Raw genomic sequence first — 18485 nt, 5'->3', positions numbered from 1 at the left:
AATGAATGTAGTACTCTATAATTCAGCATGCTCTTTTTCATAAATCTGACCCATCTCCAGACACTGGATGGGAAATCTGGTTTTAACTCAGAGCTCAGATTCTATACAGGTTTCTTAGTGCATACACAGTCAATTCAGAACCCCACAAATTACTCTGGATGCCTGGCTCTTATTATTCACAAACTCAGAGTGTCTTAGACACTTAGCTTTAATTCTGTTATATGCTATTCATCTTCAGTCATACAAGAAACTTTAGTGGAACCCCAGCAAGATGCATTAGGAACATCAGCTAATCATCAGTGTGCAGAGATGTTGGATTACACACAGTCAGAAAAGGAGATTATCTATGTTTCCTTATCTCACACTTCTGTTGCAGAAAAAGACTGAGAGATTCTAACTTACTTTATAGTCAGGAGTCAGTTTGATGAAAACAGTGGTCTTCTTATCCCAGATAAGCATCACACCATTGCTAGCTTCAATAACGAGGTAGAGACCTACTGTCCTGTTCTGGTAATGCACATCATCACCAACATCTCGCTGAATTTCTTTATAATCCTTGTTCTCCAACTTCAGCTCAGTTTTCTAAATGGTAAAAAGATGAGAAAAAGAATAACACTAACTTCTATGAAGAAATAAAAAATTAAATTCCCATAAGAGTACAACTCAGACTGAAACTAAGAGCTCAAGGTCTGTTGGATGACTTCTTCCAGGATGACAGAAAGTGATGTAGCATCTTTTGTTTGAGACAATTTGAACAGACTTCAGTAACTGAGAATCTACAGCTTTACATGTTAATTTCATAGGGTCTTTAACCTTAACCTATTATAGCTGCCATTAGGAATCTGACTTTGTATCTCTGTACCTTTGGAGTACTATTTTCTAATACTTGAATATATACTCACTGAATACTCATTACTCACCCCTATAAACATTTTAATGGCCTTTGAGCAGGTGACTCCTGTAGTTCCACAAGGGACATTCTCTGTGATGATACTGAATGAGCCTCCAGAATTTTTGTCACCACAATAGTCCTGCGGATAAATGAACAAATGAGCATAAAATTTTGAGTAAAATATTTAAACTCCACTTCAATTTAATAATGATTACAAACACAGAAATATCCATATATATACTTATATATATATATATATATACTACTTAAGTACACTTATTTTTACAGATGTCCAAAAAGATAAACATATATCTCTACATAAACATATATCTCTACATGTATTTAGCATGAAAAATCTCATGTATGACAAAACCTGGGAAACAAGCAGAACAACGAATCAAATGAGGAACATAGCCTCAAATTTGTGTTCTGTAAACTCAAAGTTTTTACTTATTTCCAATTATGATGATAAACTGTTGATTCCCAGCATAAGCTAGCCCTGTTGTGTGCAATTTTTGAATACTGTAAAAGGAGTCACAGCTCAACTATGCTAAATATACAGAATTTATCTTGGCATAATCTGCAGTCATCTCGGGAATAGTGATAACAGCCAATAAGGAATAACAAAATTGGAAAGAAAAATAGCTCTTCAAGGCAATCAGAAAGCACTCTAAGATCCCCCTTCAGTCCTGATGAGCATTACCTGAGTAGCCACGTATTCACAACTTCCATCAAAGTCATAGAATTTTCCATCAAATGTGATATAATGGCCACTTCCATATATCATGCAAGTTCCATAGCACACGTTTTTAGTGCAGCTCCAGATAGCTTTCTGGCAGGTACTAGAAGAGAGTGAGAGTTGACCTTTCAGATCTCACCAACAGAGTGTTGCTTAGAAAACAGCAAAACATACCTGGTACATGATATGCAACAGTTTACCCTACATGAAATTTATAACATAACTTTCAGCTCTGGCTTCGATATATTTTAGATTGGTTAGTGATTATGTTTAGAAAATGAATATGCTTTCCTAATAAGAGAAGCAGAAGTTGCTAGTTACCTTAATATTTTCAGCACAATCTGTATTTCCTCAAACAGGAAAAAAAAAAAAAGTCTGAAAATAAAGACTTCATTCTTGTAGCCACCGCATGACTATTAATTTACTAAACTAAATATATTGTAGGAAAGAATAAAGAAAACCAACATACCAGGTGTTGCAGTCCACAGTTATGGTCTGACCATGGTTATACCAGTCGCTGTTATGAATACATGGGCAGTCCTCTTCCTCAACACAGCCCCCTCTACCATCATCAAAGAGACCTTCAGGACACACGCAGCCTGAGACACACTCACCTTGATACTGAGGAATATAAAGAAAAATCGGCACTTTAAGAAAAAGCAATAAATTTTTCTTTCAGTTCTTCACTACGTTTTGGTACAAAAAATATTTATAATCAAATGGTCCCTTGAGAAATTGTTTTATGAGATTTTTTTCCTTTCTAGGCTCTTATGGTTTTTTGTTTTTTTTTTGTGTGTGATTTTTCTTTTTTGTTGTTGTTTGTTTTGTTTTTTAAAAATTTGAATCATATTTTAGTTGGTGATACATCTCTAACTCCCACATTAATGTGATAAAAAGAAATAAGGTAAACAGGAGTGGAATTGCAATGATACTGGTAGCAGATTGAAATCATTTGGGGGAAAAAAAAGAGGATGAAAAGGAAAATGAGAATTGTTAGTTACAATTGCTGTGTTGCACTGTGTCATTAATAAAATATAGAATAATTTAGATGTGGCATGGAGAATAACTGAGTACATACAAGATCAGTTTGAGAAGTACCACAGCGAAGTTGTACAGGTGTCCGTGAAGTCCCATCTGGGGATGCGTTGCAATCAAAGTAGATTTTGTTTGAAGGACATTCTGTTATACCTGAAAGATGTATTGTTGATTTAGGTGAATCAAGAGAAGCCAAAACAAATGTGAAGGGTAGTAGTCATGGAGACACAAACCCTAAGTAATGTCTATCTTTATGAAGACACAACAAAGTGAAAAAGCACAGCTGTTTCACAGAAAGAGGAAATAAAATGAAAAAGCAAAACAAATAAATGGAGAACTTGAGAAGAAAGTGCAACCTGTGGTTTGAGGGGATTGGGTTGTTTAGTTTTCTTTTTCCTTTTTTATTTTACAGAAAGTCACTTACTTTTCATTCTCATTCTCACTGAAGTACATTGGACCTTCGCATTTCGGCAAACACTAGGAAAAAAGTGAAGTAAGACAGTAATTCAAAAAAATGTAGACTTGGTGTCTTCAGTTTCAATCTAAGGATTAGACATCCTGCAGAACTGATGATATTTCAAGGTGAGCACTACTGAAGTGCACTCATGAATTCTCACTTGGAGAAAAGCTGTGGAAGGATTTTATTCATAATGCATAAAGGTGGCATTATAAGGAATGAATGCTATTCTATTAATCAGTACTTTGCAATGACTCAGTAAACAGATAATAATTTAAGCCACAGCCTTAATTTGGATAACACAATAAATTTTCATGCCTATTTAATTCATACACTACGTATCTGTTGCCTTGTATCTTTTCTTACCCTCCTTGGGAGAGAGAAGGAAGCATTTAACATTTTGCACTTATGATTCATTCAGTAAACAGTTGTCAGAAGGTTCATCAAGACTGAAAATACTAGGCTTATAAAAGCTGCTCTCAAATGATACAGTAAATAACTACTGAGGGGACCTTCCTCCAGTGGAAAACAAGCAATTGCTCTCTGACAGAAAGGTAAATAATAAAATACGAAAGCTAGCCTTTTATATTCCTATTTTCCTTTGCTCAAAAAAGACCTATTGACGGTATTGCTTCAGGTTCACATTTACTCGTGAAAGCCAGTAATAACAATTCAAAACAAAGCTGTACTTCTCACTTATTAATAAATAACATTGTAACAGGAAATGTTTTGCTCAATATGAAGATAGCATGAATCACATTAATGATGCTTTAACGAACACTTGTAATAGCTAAATGGCTTATACTTATAAAGCAATCTAAAAAGGGGTTTTATCCCAACAAACAGGAAGATGCAATAAAACATACCAACGTTCTCCATCTTTTGTAACATATTCCCCAGGTTCCAGATACGACCCCTTGTAATAGCATGGACATTTGGAGATGGGCACACATGTATCCTGATTATCCAAGTATGTATTATCTGGGCAGCCACAGCCATCCACTGGAGCAAAGCCTTGCAAGCAGTACTTTTCACCATCAGCAATGGAACGACAGCTTTGCTGGCACATGGTAAGATTGTAGCGAAAGACTTGATTTCCTGGGCAGGCGGACACTTCACCAGCTGGAAGGGAAAAGAAGCAAACTCACATACAAGAAGTGCAAGGAAACCTTGATGTATCTATTTTGGCTTCTTTGACCGTGCAGCATGTAAAGGTAAAAGTATTCCTTTTGATTTTATGGAAGTACAAATTACCCTAACTCATAAGTAGTACTACTTTGATTTTGTTTATCAGTTGAAGATTTCTTATTTAACTGTTACCAACAGTTGCTACTTTTATACTCATTTATTTCACATATTGACAACCAGAGACAAAACACATTAAGACAAGCTCCTAATCCCACCAATAGCAAAGACAGTGATATGCAGGCAAAATGTAAAAGTGACAGTCCATTCCTGTGGATGGAGGCATTTAGTCAAAGATCAATATAGCATTATTGAAAGTAGGGAAAGAATGTGAAAGTGAAAAATATTGCTTTTTATGTTTGAAATACATGTCACAAACAAATAAAAGCTTTAGAATATACCATGAATTAGTAAACATTGCAAGTATTGCCTATTTTAAGTCCACTGGATGTTTCTCAGATACTCCTGATCCTTTAACATCAAGATCACTTAGAACCAAATGCAAAGAAATCCTATTCATTTCTGGTGGCTAATTGATTTCATAGTGATCACAGTTTAATTACTTACCACAGACACTTTGCCTCCAGCCACCCAGTATGACCCCTTTGAAAGCACATGCTCTTGAGTAAGAGGACAGGGCAGCACACAAGCACTCCTCATTGTCCTTGCAGAGGCAGGTGTCATATTTACACCTCTGAAAAAGGAATGAAAGGGTCAAAAAACAAACAAACAAACCAAAAAAAACAACCAACCAACCAAACAAAAAAACCCTGGCTGTTCCAAATTGGTTGCTATAAAATATCCTGTGCTCTTTTTCTGGTGTCATTTTTATTAATTCCTGTGATCAGAGAACTATGGAAGGAATGGATAAAGCCCAGAGACTGAAAGTGTTGCTTCATTTCTTTCAGAATAAAAAGGCAGGCCTCTTGAATCTTTATAAAGTAGCCAGCCTCCTAGAAATACTTTTATAAAGGTTTCTGATACATCCCTTTCTCCATTATAACTTAGAAACGAGGAGATCCACAAAAATTAAAAATATTATAATGGTAAATTGCTAACCAGATCTATGAAGATCTTCAAAAAAACTTGTCTCAGATTGGGTTCTAAGAACATTACAGAGATGGAAATCTTCTTTTTTGCTCAGGTAAGCATCACTTACATTTCTGTGTATACCTGCATCAGTTAAATCTTCTTTCCATGTATGCTATGTTGCTTGACTAACAGCTACAAAAACTTCACCAATTTTTATGGTCATGGTAATGCCTCCAGTATTTGAGCAATAATAAATGTCTACATCATCCATCTGAAACAAAGCTGTACTCAGAAAATTGCAAGATTACAATACCTTATAGTATTCTGCAGGATCGATGACTGAATGACATCTTGCAAATGGTCCCTCTGAGTTTTTCAGCAAAGAACACCAATGCTCAGCATAATTTGCTGGGAAAAAAAAAAGAAAAAAAGAAAAAAAAAAAGATTTTATTACATAATTATACAAATTATGTTATCTTCCTTATGCCATGTCCAGTTATATTATTACATCAATAAATACAATGTAACAATGCAAATGAGAGAACTGTGAACTCTGGGGAATGAAGGGACTACATGCAGTCACTGTGCATGTACTTTCACTCTATGATTAAGATATCAAGCAGTAGACATTATCAAAAAATCAAAAACTTTATCTTTCTGCTGCAAATAGAACTGCGACAGCTCTCTTCATCTGGGGGTCATTATTGCCAAGTTAAGCATAAGAAGAAATAATACTACAATGTACAACCTGCTGTTCCAGGTAAAAAGAAAAAATATTAATTACCCTCCTTCCCTGTCTTCTAGCTCAGGATTCCACTCCAATCGCAACTTAAACTTTCACTGCAATTTGATGTGAAATCAGTGCTGGTATATATACATACTTAAATAACTGAATTATTAGTTTGACAGTCCTCTAATGAACATCAGTGCCACAGTGCAACTCTTCTATGACAGTTGCAGTAACATAGAGCAGCTCTTCCCGACAGGAGCCAAGATTTGTCTTATTAGCATGCTTACCACTTTCAATGCTGAGACTGCAGGGGTCTTCCAGCTTTTCTGCTTGGTCTGCACAGGTGGACTGAGCTTTCCAGGTGTTAGCAAAGGCAGATCCTGTAGCTTCTACCAACCCACTGGCTGTTTTAAAGTCATCACCTTCCATTCCATTAAAATTACCACAAAGACCTATTGAAAAAGTAAACATTTTTTCTATTACTTATTCTCATTCTGCAAGAGAAAGAGACAACTGATTATGAACACCGGAGACAGAAGCTAATACAGCTGATTCATATATGAGGTATAGATGACCTCAACACCAATGCTTACTGTAAGTATTGAAGGTTTAGGAGACCTATTTTAAATCTGAAATATTGAAGATGAATAGCATTCACGACTATATCTTTGCCACAGGAGATCATTCCCATAATCTGATATTAGGAGGAAATTCTTCACCATAAGAGGTGGTGAGGCACTGAAGCAGGTCGCTCAGAAGAGTTCTGACTTTACCATCCCTAGAAGTGGTCAAGGCCAGGTTAGCCAAGGCTCTGGGCAATGTGATCTAGAGGAAAGTGTCCCTGCCATTACAGGAGGGTGAAACTAGAATAACTTCAAGGTTCTTTCAAACTCAAACCATTATGTAAGTCTATTAATTATCACCCATGTAAAGAATACATGATTTGTCAGCTGTGGAAATGCATGGCTTTGCTTCCTGTTTCAGTGGACACTTGCCTTGAAGGTCCTGGACTGACTGATCCGCTGTCACAAACAGTTGCATGACTGGAGACAACTGAATCTGCAGCCGAAGCCCAAAAGAGGTGTGTACAATGAGGTAGTAAGAAGATGGCTTGAAAACTGAGAAGCTAGCTGAAAAACAAAATATGAGCCATGCTGTAAATACACTCACAGGTTGCTGAAAGAAACAATTTTATTATCTTATTAGCCTAAAGATTACAAAAAATCATTTGATTTAGATCACACGCTGCCTTTTTTATATTGCTAAATGAAGGAGTGCTTTCATATGGAAAAAGGATGGTGGTCTATAAATTAAAATCACTTCCTCAGAACAAGCTGCAGTGACAGACTGTGACTCAGCATAAACACCTCTGAGAAAGGGAATAAGATGTTGAATCAAATGCAAATGTGCCTCAGCTGGTTATAAACTAAGAAAAAACAACAGGGTGCTGTGGATTTTCTTATATTTTACATGAATAGACACAACAGAACAATCGCTTGAACTGACATATTTAAGATCAGTACAATAGAGGAACTGGGATCCTAATTACTGACAATTTCCTATAGCAAATCTATTATTAGATGCCCTATGTACTAGACGGTCTGCTTTATTGCCTAGAACAGTTAAATTGCTCTGAACTCGCAGCTAGGATGTTGTAATTGCTTTTACACAAGCATTGCTGACTCTGCCCTTCCACGAATACATACTGTGTCAGTGTGCTGCATGAACATATCTGAAAAGGAGTGATAGAACATAGAAACTCTACACTGCTTTCAGAAATCACTGCAGGACCTCACAGTTGTGGTTTGATAATTACATCCCACCAGAACTTCAGCTTGGGAATTAGGCCATATGAGTCATATACTGAAAGTGCCTGTGCCTATTGATTATATTAAAAGATGCAGGTATCCCAAGCTAGCAGGGAAGATAAGAGGGTTCTACACAATAAATCTATCTTCCCTGCTTTGGTCAATATAGCACTTCTGCCAGGCTTTCTGCTCATGGACAAAAAAGGCCTGGAGAGGAGGGAGGAGCTTGAGCCATAATATCACTAAGAGCCAGAATATTCCCACATCACATACTCACACTTGAAAAATTCTAAGTCCCCTCTTTTCAGGGAAACTGACTTGCTCAATTTAAGCTTAAGCCATAAAGATTTCTCTTTCCCAAGTTACATGCCAAAATATATTCAAACTGAACCAAAAAAGGTGAAGGGATTTTTTACTCCAGTCATCACCTGCATACATCAATCTGTCCATGAAATTGTTAGTGGAAGCTATCAAGACACGTCTACCTCACCATCATTTCAAATACACTTAATTCTTGTTTCAACATCTGAACAAATACCATAGGTCTATCTCCAACTTTTGGCTCTGAAAAATTAGAACCTCTTCTGGAGAATCAGCTTCATGACAATATGTAAGGCTGTGGTCCTTACCTGACACATGTGGCACATTCACTGCCATCTCGTTCAGTGACACACTGCCATCTGATCTGAAAACCACCACCTGTATAAAAGGAAACAGGATTGCTGAGGTTCCTTATATTAAGAGGAATAAAACGTATTGATAGAAAAATAACTTTTGAGAGAACATTTCACACATTCAGACTGTGGCTAGAACTTAATATCTATGAAAGGAAGTATTTGTCTCAAAATTGAATGTGGCAGTGGGCCTGTATGACAGAAGTAAGGCTTAATCTTCCTGCTCAGTGTTTAATTACATCTGCCTACATCAATATTTGGCAAGTAATAAAATGAATTGTTATTTATTAAACACTTTGGTTATACAAGTAGAAGAAAAGATTGGGACTTCAGGGTCTATAGATAGTTCTGGTTTCCTATAAAGGCAACAGTAAATGTAATGTTTTAGCATGACTCTAACATAGTAAGAAAGTAGTTGGCTAAGTTCCCTCATAAAAAGCTAGTTTGTACACAGAAAAAATGCTTTTCTGACTTGGTTTGAACTTTTAATTTTGCTGGCAAGGCCATAGAAGAGCTGAAACATAGGAGAAAAACCATGTCTACAAATGTAAAATTATGTATAAACATAGTACAGGTATTCCCATAACCAAACATAATACTAAAGTAAATAAGATTACTTTACATAAATATGAATCAGAAATGCAGAACAGCACTGAAGATTTCCCATCATTTTCATTTACATTATCAGTGAAATAAATACAAATATTCAAGAAGGTTGGACTGTACAAACATTCAAAGTTTGGATGTCTTCTGAAAAATACTCAACTAGATCTGTGAAATCAACCTGAAGAAAAATAAAATACTATGAGGGGAGGAAGGGTGGTAGTCTTTTTTCCTCACCAGCTTGGAAGATGGTGAGACTTTGTAGAGAGCAGAGAAAGGGAAATATTAGCTTATTTTAATTTCAGCATTTGCTCAGCTGAGGCCTATTTGGAATTCTTGAGGTAGAAGCTTTAGTTTTTTATCTGTCTTTCTGAGATCTGTTCCCCATCATCTTCAGATGTCTCCAGACAGTCTGGGATGTATGCTAAGTTTCAAAACACCCATCAGAACCCAAACAACACTTACATTCTTTTTGTCATCTACTAACAGCACAACAGTCTTCAAACAGGTCTGTCCATCTGTAGAGCCACAAGGAGCCAGCTCTGCCAGGAGGGCATGAGTATTATTCACAGCACTCTACAATCACGGGGAAATAAATGTCCATTAGTCCAATCAAAAATCTCACACACAAGATTTCAAAAATTAAGTCTAAAGTCATAGGAAATTTTGCTGTCTACCTTTCCAAGCAGTCAGCATGCTTCTTGATATATATGAAAGACTCCACTGTGAAATGACAGTATATGTAGCCTGCTAAGTGACTAAGTAAGACAACCATGGCAGTAAGTGCCCAGGTCCTCCCATGGGGCAATAATGGCCCATTTCTGCTTCCCTCATCCCATAGAAGTGCAATAAAGCAACAATTCACACCTGTTACAAATGAGTACACAGACACATTAAATGTATGAGAGAAAAGCTCTACAGTACAGAGTACCTTGGCCAACACATAGTAACAGTTTCCATGGAAGGTGTATTTCTTCCCATCAAAGGTCGTAATATGAGAACCTCCTTCCACTGAACATGTGCCTGGACAGGGTAAATCTTTACATGTCCATCTGCCTGAATTACAGGTGCTATAAACAAACAATAAATACAGAAATACATGTATTTATTATAGAAACTGAGAGCACTGAGAGCATCTGCATAGCTAGCAAAGAGCAAGCTATACCCAGGTATTTTAAATTTGAAAAATTTGACCACTCCCTAAAGATTTCCCTCATCACATGCCATAGATAAAAGAAAATCTTTCAGGAAGTCTGTATAGACATGTACAATAAACATAAGTTCAGAATGTTTTCAGGAAGCCATCTACAATTAAGTGAAAGATTGAAAAGGACAGGCCCATATGCATCTGAAGAAAGGTGGATGACTGTGATCCTTACCATTCTTCACACTCATTGGTAATGGTTTCTCCGGGTGAATACCCCTTTCCATGGAGTCTGCAGTAGCACTCACTAACAGGTATGCAGCCTTTTTCAGTGATGTCATCATACACAGTTCCTGTGAAGCAAAACAGCAAACTGTTACAGCTCCTGAAATCAGCAGTTTCCAGAAAGGAGAAACAATGAGATTAGGGACACACTCAGCCTGACACAGAAAACAGGCTGAGCTTACTAAAACAGAAGAAAAGCAGTTTTAACCTTTTCGTAACATAAGACACATGGAAAAATCTAAGTCAATCCATTTTCATTATTATACACAAATGAAAAAGCATATAAAAACAATCTCAAAAACTTTCATGTTCAAATTTTCAGGCCTTCTTGCATACAATGTAGGCTACCACTGTAATTTTTGTCTAAGATTGACAATAAGTCTCAGAATTTCACTCAAAATAATTAGTAGCAGAAGTATTTATTAGTATACATAATTTGACTTCACCTAATATTTAAATTATGACCACCTTTGCTAGTGCTCCTTGTCTTGTTCTTGTCTTGTTGTTTTTTTTGGGGTTTTTTTTTTTTTCATTTAAAGACAAGTGAAAATAGAACAGACATACATATATATATACAAGAACTAGAAATACGCTTGCCTTCAGGGCAGAAACAACCATCCATGTAATGTTCCTCACAGAGACTGCTGACTTCCAAGTGTGAGCAAGTATCCATGCAGGGTGAGCTGCTTTCTCTATAGACCATGTTGCCAGGACATGTCTTGTCTACAAAAAAATGAGGAAGATATAACATTATTTGAATGTTAGGTCAGTAATTCCTCAGAAACCACAGATCATACAGCCCACTCACTTCAAATAAGAGGTTTCCCAGGTCAGGCTCTGTTTTGCAAAATATTCTTAATATTTAACTATCTCTGAATTGTTTTTCCTGTTTTTGTTTATTTTTTCCTCCCTTTGTTTATGATTTATCTTGCTTACAGAATCAAATATCAAGCTTTTTAATATAGGAACATAATTTCTACTAGCTGAAAAATATTTCTTAATGACAAAAGTAACAGATAAAAACAAAAAGAACACAGTACATTGTGTATTGTGCTACTTTTACCTAATTTATGGTATATGTCTATAACTTTGTAAAGGAAGAATTTATTCAGATGTTTCACAGTGCTACACCCATGAAATATTTGTTTCTCTGTAAAATGTATATAGCTGCTTACAGCAAAAGTTCTCTGTCCTCCATTCACCCGGCCGGCCACCTGCATGTGAACACTGGCGAGAATACTCAGAGATGGTGCTGCAGAGGCAGAAGGAGTCCTCATTTCCTTTACATGCACATTTGTCCTGCATGCAGGCTTGGATGTACATTTCCAGATTAAGGCGTGAGTGACAGTCATCAAATGCAGAGGAGGTCAGCAGCTTCTCACATTCATCACGCTGGGAAGGAAGAGTAAAAGTATTTAAGAGACTTGTAAGCATGTGAGTTTCTAGACACTTCCTTTTCTGGTAATAAAAACTGTGTCTCCTGAAGAGATTTACACAAGAAAGGAAGAAGAAACCATTTGCCCTGGAATGGATAAAGTCTTCCCATCTCTTCACACACTAACATCTCACAGTGCAAGGATGTCTCCATGCGTATAAGACAGTGAAGTTCACAGTTAGGCTTACTCACATGCTCACTACAGCTTGGGAGAGCCTGAGTTTCATCAGGGTCTTCACATTCAACATTGGGTTTGCTGATCTTCTGTAAATTCCCATAAGTAATTGAATTGTAGCTTGCAACTGTGAGAAAACATTAACAGGAGGACTTAATAAAAACAAAACTTTGACAACAAGGAACATCTGATTCCTGAGATTCTACTGATGAAGGAAAACAGCTACTATGATATAATCTGTCTGTCAGATGTGCATCTCTGTTCTGAGTGATGTCTGTTTTAAGTGTACTTAACAATCTAAGCATCATAACAAGAAAAGAAGGCTAGTAGAGAAGAAGATGATGCACCTGAAATGAAACAATCTTAGATCAAGAAAGCAGCACTGGCTCATAATGTTCACTCTGGGACAAACACAGCAATATCTGAGGTAAAACGTGCCCTCCTGTGGTGCTCCTACACACAATGCTTATGAGCCTATATTTTGTGATAACTGCCACAAAGCATACAGTAGACACGTACACAGCATATATCACTCACCTCCACTAATAAACTCATTGTAGATTGGAATTCCATTGTAATCCCCACAAAGCCCACATGTCTGGTTACCAAACTTGCTGTCCAGCTCCACCTAGGTAATGGAAAGAAAAAAAACAACAACAACAAATAATTATCTGGAGCATGAAGGCCTTCCAATGTAAGTACATTTAACTGAAAGGTAAGCTGCTAAATGACAGAACCGGAAGCAAATAGAAAATATTCTGAGAAGTTGCTTCTTCACTGCAAATTAATTTGTAACAGTCGAGAAACAAATAATTGGATGCAAAAAAGCAATGCAAAAAATTACAGAAAAAAAAAAAAAAAAGATGAGTCTGAAGGTCCTCTATTTTAATAATGACTATAAACACCATGGTGAAAAAGACTAAAAGGAAACATTCTGTCAGTTTCAGTACTTTTCTCTCCTTTTTTTCTTATCTGGTGGGATAAAATTTAAGCCATGCTAGAAATTAGGCAAGCAGATGATGGCAGTCTTCCAAAAGACATATGAAGGAAAAAAAAGATCAGATTGTGAAGGTGTTACAGCAAAAGCTGGTTTTCAGAAATCCGCTTCTCCCCGGTAAGGTCATCTGCGCCCCATATTACTAACTCTGTCACACTGCAGAGAAAGGAATTCTACCTTTTTAAAATTATATACTGTAAGGACCAGCTGGATGAGTAAGTCTAGCGGTCTAGCTCAGTTCAGTCCTACAGTGGCTGTTAAACCTGTTAAATCTGTTGAACCCAGGAAATGCTAATTAAAAATAAATTGATTTTACATACCATCAGTGCATCTTCCTGATTCCATATCAAAATTAGGCCTAGTTTGGCATAAACCTTGGTATAAATGTCATTGCTCTCAATGAGCAAACCAGAGCTGTAGTAAGGCGTCTTGACACTAGGAAGAAAATCAGACTTTGCATTAATACAGAAATATAAAGTGCAACATGAATGTCTGTTATATGCCAAATACCCTAATGAGTGGAGAAACCAGCCTCCATGTCAGTTATAGGTCCTATGCCTGTCATTCACTGTTCAAGAGGCATGAGGACAACACTGTTAATAATATACTTTAACTTTCAATTACCCCTGAAGTAGTCAGGCTGTTAGACAAAACTATGTCTTTGGGTTCCTTCCAACTAAATCATTTCATCCTGACCCTATCTGCACAGGATGCATTGTTTTAGTGCAACATACAATCCTCATTCTCTGATCTTTGGCAAGACAACTTACTATCTTTAAATCATAAAGCAGCATCAGAGGTAAAAGGCTGCTTCATAGCACAGGTTCATTTTTGTTTTATTTTTTTAAAAAAAAAAAAGAAAAAAGAATAAGAGCCACATTTCTTTAACTTAATTAAAGCAAAATCCATCCATTTGTCATTAATAGAGGATATTCAAATGCTCGTTAATCATTTACTTTTATCAAAGAAATAACAGTCTAAATCAAAGTTTTCTATATTAAAAACTCTGGCAATCATTCCAGAGAGAAAGAACATTCCTTCAAAAAGAATGTTCCTCTTCAAGAGAGAATTCAAAAAGCACAGGCTAACGAAAGTGGTAGAGAAATGTGAACAGAAGAGAGCAAGTTAAGAGCAGTAGTTAGCCCAGTAGTTTTCATTTGGCAGGACCAAGCTTATCAAAAGTGACAGTACAGTGTGCTAACATGACAGAAGACATTTTGCAGGAGGCTGAGTATAGAAGATTTTGTTTGATAACGAATCGATTCAAGAGACAACTCTCATATATTTGTATATCTGTTTTACAGTACACTATGTCACAAGCCACATCACTGAAATTCATTCAGCAATAAAGGCTTTGTGGCAAGCAGCCTTAACCTATAAAATCTAAAGGGCTGGAGTCTGTTCAAACAAAAATAGTGTACTCTGGAATCCAGACAAAATAATCAGTACATTTTCTACCCATTTGCCAGTAAAATTATTGTCTACCCTGACTCATATACCTGTGCACATCTCTATGTAACTAATGTTGTGACTGGGAGAATTTTAGCTCCTTATTACCTATAACTGGAATGCTTCCATCTATTTACCTCAGGTATTTTTCACATTGCCAAATGATTTAGGCATATAAATACTAGGCAGGAACTCAGAAGCTATTATTTCTTCTCTTGGCTGCATTGTCCATCCTTCACAATGAGGCCTTAATAGATGTGGTTTTAGAGAGGGATTATAAAACTCTGGGCAACATTTCACCTCAGGTACTGCAGAGTGGGATACCGCTCTTTATTCTAATACGAGGACATTTCATTGACCAGTGCATCAGGTACCAAAAGCCATACACATAAATTTATCTGCTTTATGGATTCCACTTCAGTGGAACTATTATATCTACTATTATATTATATCAACTATTATATATAGCAATGGATCATATGCCATTTAAAGAGTGATTTGGAAATTAAGTTCTACAAAAATTAAATCCTGCATACAGCAAAAGCCTGTTCTACAAGTTTCTGTTCACAAAGGATCCACTGTTTTATGCACAGTACTTAAGATAAAAAGAGGTCTGATTCAAGAAAGGATTTCTAAACATTTTTTATGGACCTTTTTATGATCTGAGTACATGATGAGGGGCTTTTTTAACTTGGGACAAGAATGCATTCTTTATAACTTCATGTCATTTTCTTACGTGTATGAACCCTGGAAAGATGAATGTTGTTGTCTAATTTTGAGCAGTTCTTCATTGCAGTGTATTTCACACTTCAGATCAAAATCTAAGGTCAAGTCAAAATCTGATTCTACACTGAAAATAGATACTTCTAATTACTCAAAGACATGCTAACATCCATTTTCTTTCACTTGCATTCTGCAGAACTATGTCTTAACCTATGAGTTGCTTCATTTCTTTCAATCTATTTATATACATACATATACACACACTGAAAGGTTAGGTTAAAGCAACTTGACATTAATAATGCTGTCAGACTAATTTCTTGTGTGACCATATTACTGGAAAAGCTTTTGCATGACACATATTGCCACACATATATCCCTTTTTTGATCTACACTCTATCTGCCATAACTGCAAGAGGAATGGTTACTGGACTTTAAAGAAATTCTTATGAATATCAGAAAAAAAGATAAATGTCTACTTCCAGGAAAATAAGAGAAGATTGTATAGAAACACAGTTTTACTTCTGAGGATCTGCCAGACAGACCATCTGCTAACACAAACACAAGGTGATACCATAAGACTAATGAAGCTACATCATTTCACAACAATGAAAAATCCATCTCATGAGCTGCATTTTGTTTCGTGAACAATTAGAAAAAGAAAATTCACTAAAGGTTTTTCTTGTCTTGTATTTAAATCATCTCTTATGCCAGTGTAGAAACGACTATTAACAGTAAGGCCCTTGCCTAAAGCCATTTTTATGCCGAATTTCTGAGGTTTTTTTGTTTCTTTTTTAGTAGAAATGCTTTTAGACACTATCCTATATGGTATACAGATAGCTGTGTAAAGAATCAGTCCTGTTTTTATCTTCCCAGCACCATCACGCTAAATGTACTTACATCCGCCCATCCACAACAGCCAGTTTGGGCTTGAGGTACACCGTGAAATCTGTGATTGTTATCAGGATATACTGAATCTCAGGGTGGTTTTTGCTGTTCAGAGCACGTTGAATGTGGACAGAGAACTCCCTGTAAGAGTCTTTGCAGTCAGAAACAAAGTTGTACTCGCACATGCCAGGAAATTGATAGATATCTCCATCAAAAGTTTTGAAATGGTTGTTCCCCCAGGTGCTGCAGACATAATGACCGTGGTTTCTTGTCCTTCCTGTTAAGTTATGAAAAAGAAACAGTCAGGAAAGTGAAATAAATGAGCTAGAGTCAAGAAGTGTTAAGTGTTGCAGAATTCAGGAGAAGCCATTTGCAATTACACCCATGGTGACTCCACAGATCTCAAGTCTAATCAAGTACCTGCATACTAAGCAGAAGAAATGCTATTTTTCCTTCTAAAAGGAAAATAAGACATTAACAAATACTTCTGGGACCTGAGAATACCCTGTAGTCCTCATTGAGATGAAGAAACTTGCCTGTGTGAGACTGGTAAATTTACCCTCTGACCACTAACAAGTTGGTGCAATGGTTTGCTTTGCCAACCATAGGAATTTGTCATGAACTGCGGTAATAGTTTAGCAGTGTTAAATATTCCTAAGAATTATTCTCTTCTCAGATGTAACATTCACTAGAAAAAAAACAGTACTGTGAGTCCAAGAAAGTTGCACAACTCTTACAGAGAGCAAAGAAGTTTTCTATTACCACAGGCCCCTATAGGAGACAGGGCAGAGAATAATTGCGGTGGTAAAGACCAAAAAATAGCAAAAGATTAAGCTGATACTCTGGAATTTATTCCCTCCCCAAACATGGTAAACATCAAGATGATGCATATTAGGGCTGAGAATAAAAGCAAAGCATACTTGGAAAGCTTGCTAAGGTAACAAGCACACTTACCACTCATCTCCACTGGGCTTTTTAGCAATGTTTAATTTGAAAAAGCACAACTATCATGAGAATGTTAAAGTTATTGCACTTTGGTGGTTAGCAATAACAGATGCATCCAGCCTACTGGCACTACCAAAGCTTACTTGTTTCCCTCTCCAAAAGGAAGGTTACAGAAAGATTCTTCTCAGAGGTCACAACTAGGATCAGTGAAACCAATTTTTTCCTTCTATCATTAAATTCAAGACACAGCAAACAAAGATCAATATCCCAAGCCCCATCACTGTCCAAAATAACCTATTCCTATAAAAATTATTCCTAGTTTGAGGTTCCATTTCAATACTTTGAAGCTGAAAACATACAGAGTAAATTAGAGCTTTTAGCAAAGGATTATTCATACTCTGAGTGACAAAATGGGCTTTGTCCAACGTTAGTGCACTGACTTCTGAAGAAAGCATTTATGTTGTTCCAAAATAACCAAGTAACACATAATCATCTGCTTTCTTCACTGCTGTAACAATTAACCAACCAAATTCTAGAATTTCCTCCTGTCCAGCAGTTGCAATACCTAGAAAGCTCTTAACCATATGGAATGAAAAGTAACAATGAAAATAGTTTTCAGGTACTTCAAACTAGAGATTAGTGCTTTAGATCCCGATCACTCCAAAGAGAGTGGTAACTACCTGCGTTGGCTAAGCCATGCAGCCTTGGAATTTGAAATTTAGAGAAAATCAAGAGATCTTAAAACTCTATTGTAATATTTAAATGCATGCCCTCTGTCTATCTCTGCAGTGATATTTTAATTCTCCCCCCTCTCATTTCCAGGAGGTGACCCGCCACCATTGCTAGAGCTTACCTTTTCTTATTTCACTCGTATGAGAAAGAGCCAGCCAGAGCATAAAAAGGCTGGCAGCTCTTAGCCCCATGGTGGCTAAGGTGGGTGAAGTGTGAGTGCCACCAAAAACGTTTCTTTATATAATATCCACTGATGCAATTGATCCTATCACAGGGGAGGAGATACAAAGGGAGGAGGAAAGAGGAGGGATAAAAAAAGTAGGTGTGCTATTTACAGAAGATAAGAAGCAAACAGATAGGTATTTTTCAGAATAAATGAAGGAATTTAATATAGAGGAAATGGTATAATATTGATTCAATGATAGTGCAATTTTTTATTGCTCTGTTTCTTTCTCCTACAGGATGCTATGTTTTTAAATCCTTCTAATGCTCATGCCAAGCTTAACCTTCAGTAATTCCTATAAAAAATTGAATTCTGGGGTGACTGAAAAAGGAAATCC

At 36.6% G+C, this 18485-nt stretch overlaps 1 protein-coding gene across 1 annotated transcript in view; it reads right to left on the bottom strand.

The window, feature by feature from the left end:
• Window positions 1-18122, bottom strand: part of MUC2 (mucin 2, oligomeric mucus/gel-forming) — a 63122-nt gene extending 45000 nt beyond the window's left edge. Inside the window, 22 exon segments of the mRNA XM_032444897.1 lie at window positions 403-582; window positions 921-1031; window positions 1596-1734; window positions 2101-2252; window positions 2710-2819; window positions 3091-3143; window positions 3990-4245; window positions 4876-5002; window positions 5654-5748; window positions 6358-6522; window positions 7066-7200; window positions 8508-8577; window positions 9621-9731; window positions 10087-10225; window positions 10535-10652; window positions 11182-11307; window positions 11760-11976; window positions 12212-12321; window positions 12732-12822; window positions 13512-13626; window positions 16261-16525; window positions 18047-18122. Coding sequence (XP_032300788.1) covers window positions 403-582; window positions 921-1031; window positions 1596-1734; window positions 2101-2252; window positions 2710-2819; window positions 3091-3143; window positions 3990-4245; window positions 4876-5002; window positions 5654-5748; window positions 6358-6522; window positions 7066-7200; window positions 8508-8577; window positions 9621-9731; window positions 10087-10225; window positions 10535-10652; window positions 11182-11307; window positions 11760-11976; window positions 12212-12321; window positions 12732-12822; window positions 13512-13626; window positions 16261-16525; window positions 18047-18116 — 2955 coding nt within the window. The 5' untranslated portion in view covers window positions 18117-18122.
• Window positions 18123-18485: the final 363 nt, after the last annotated feature.

The sequence above is a fragment of the Coturnix japonica genome, chromosome 5 (genome assembly GCF_001577835.2).
Source record: "Coturnix japonica isolate 7356 chromosome 5, Coturnix japonica 2.1, whole genome shotgun sequence".
In the NCBI taxonomy this organism is placed as follows: Eukaryota; Metazoa; Chordata; class Aves; order Galliformes; family Phasianidae; genus Coturnix; species Coturnix japonica.
Note: the sequence above shows the minus strand (reverse complement) of the source record. Positions and strands in the feature narration are given on the sequence as shown.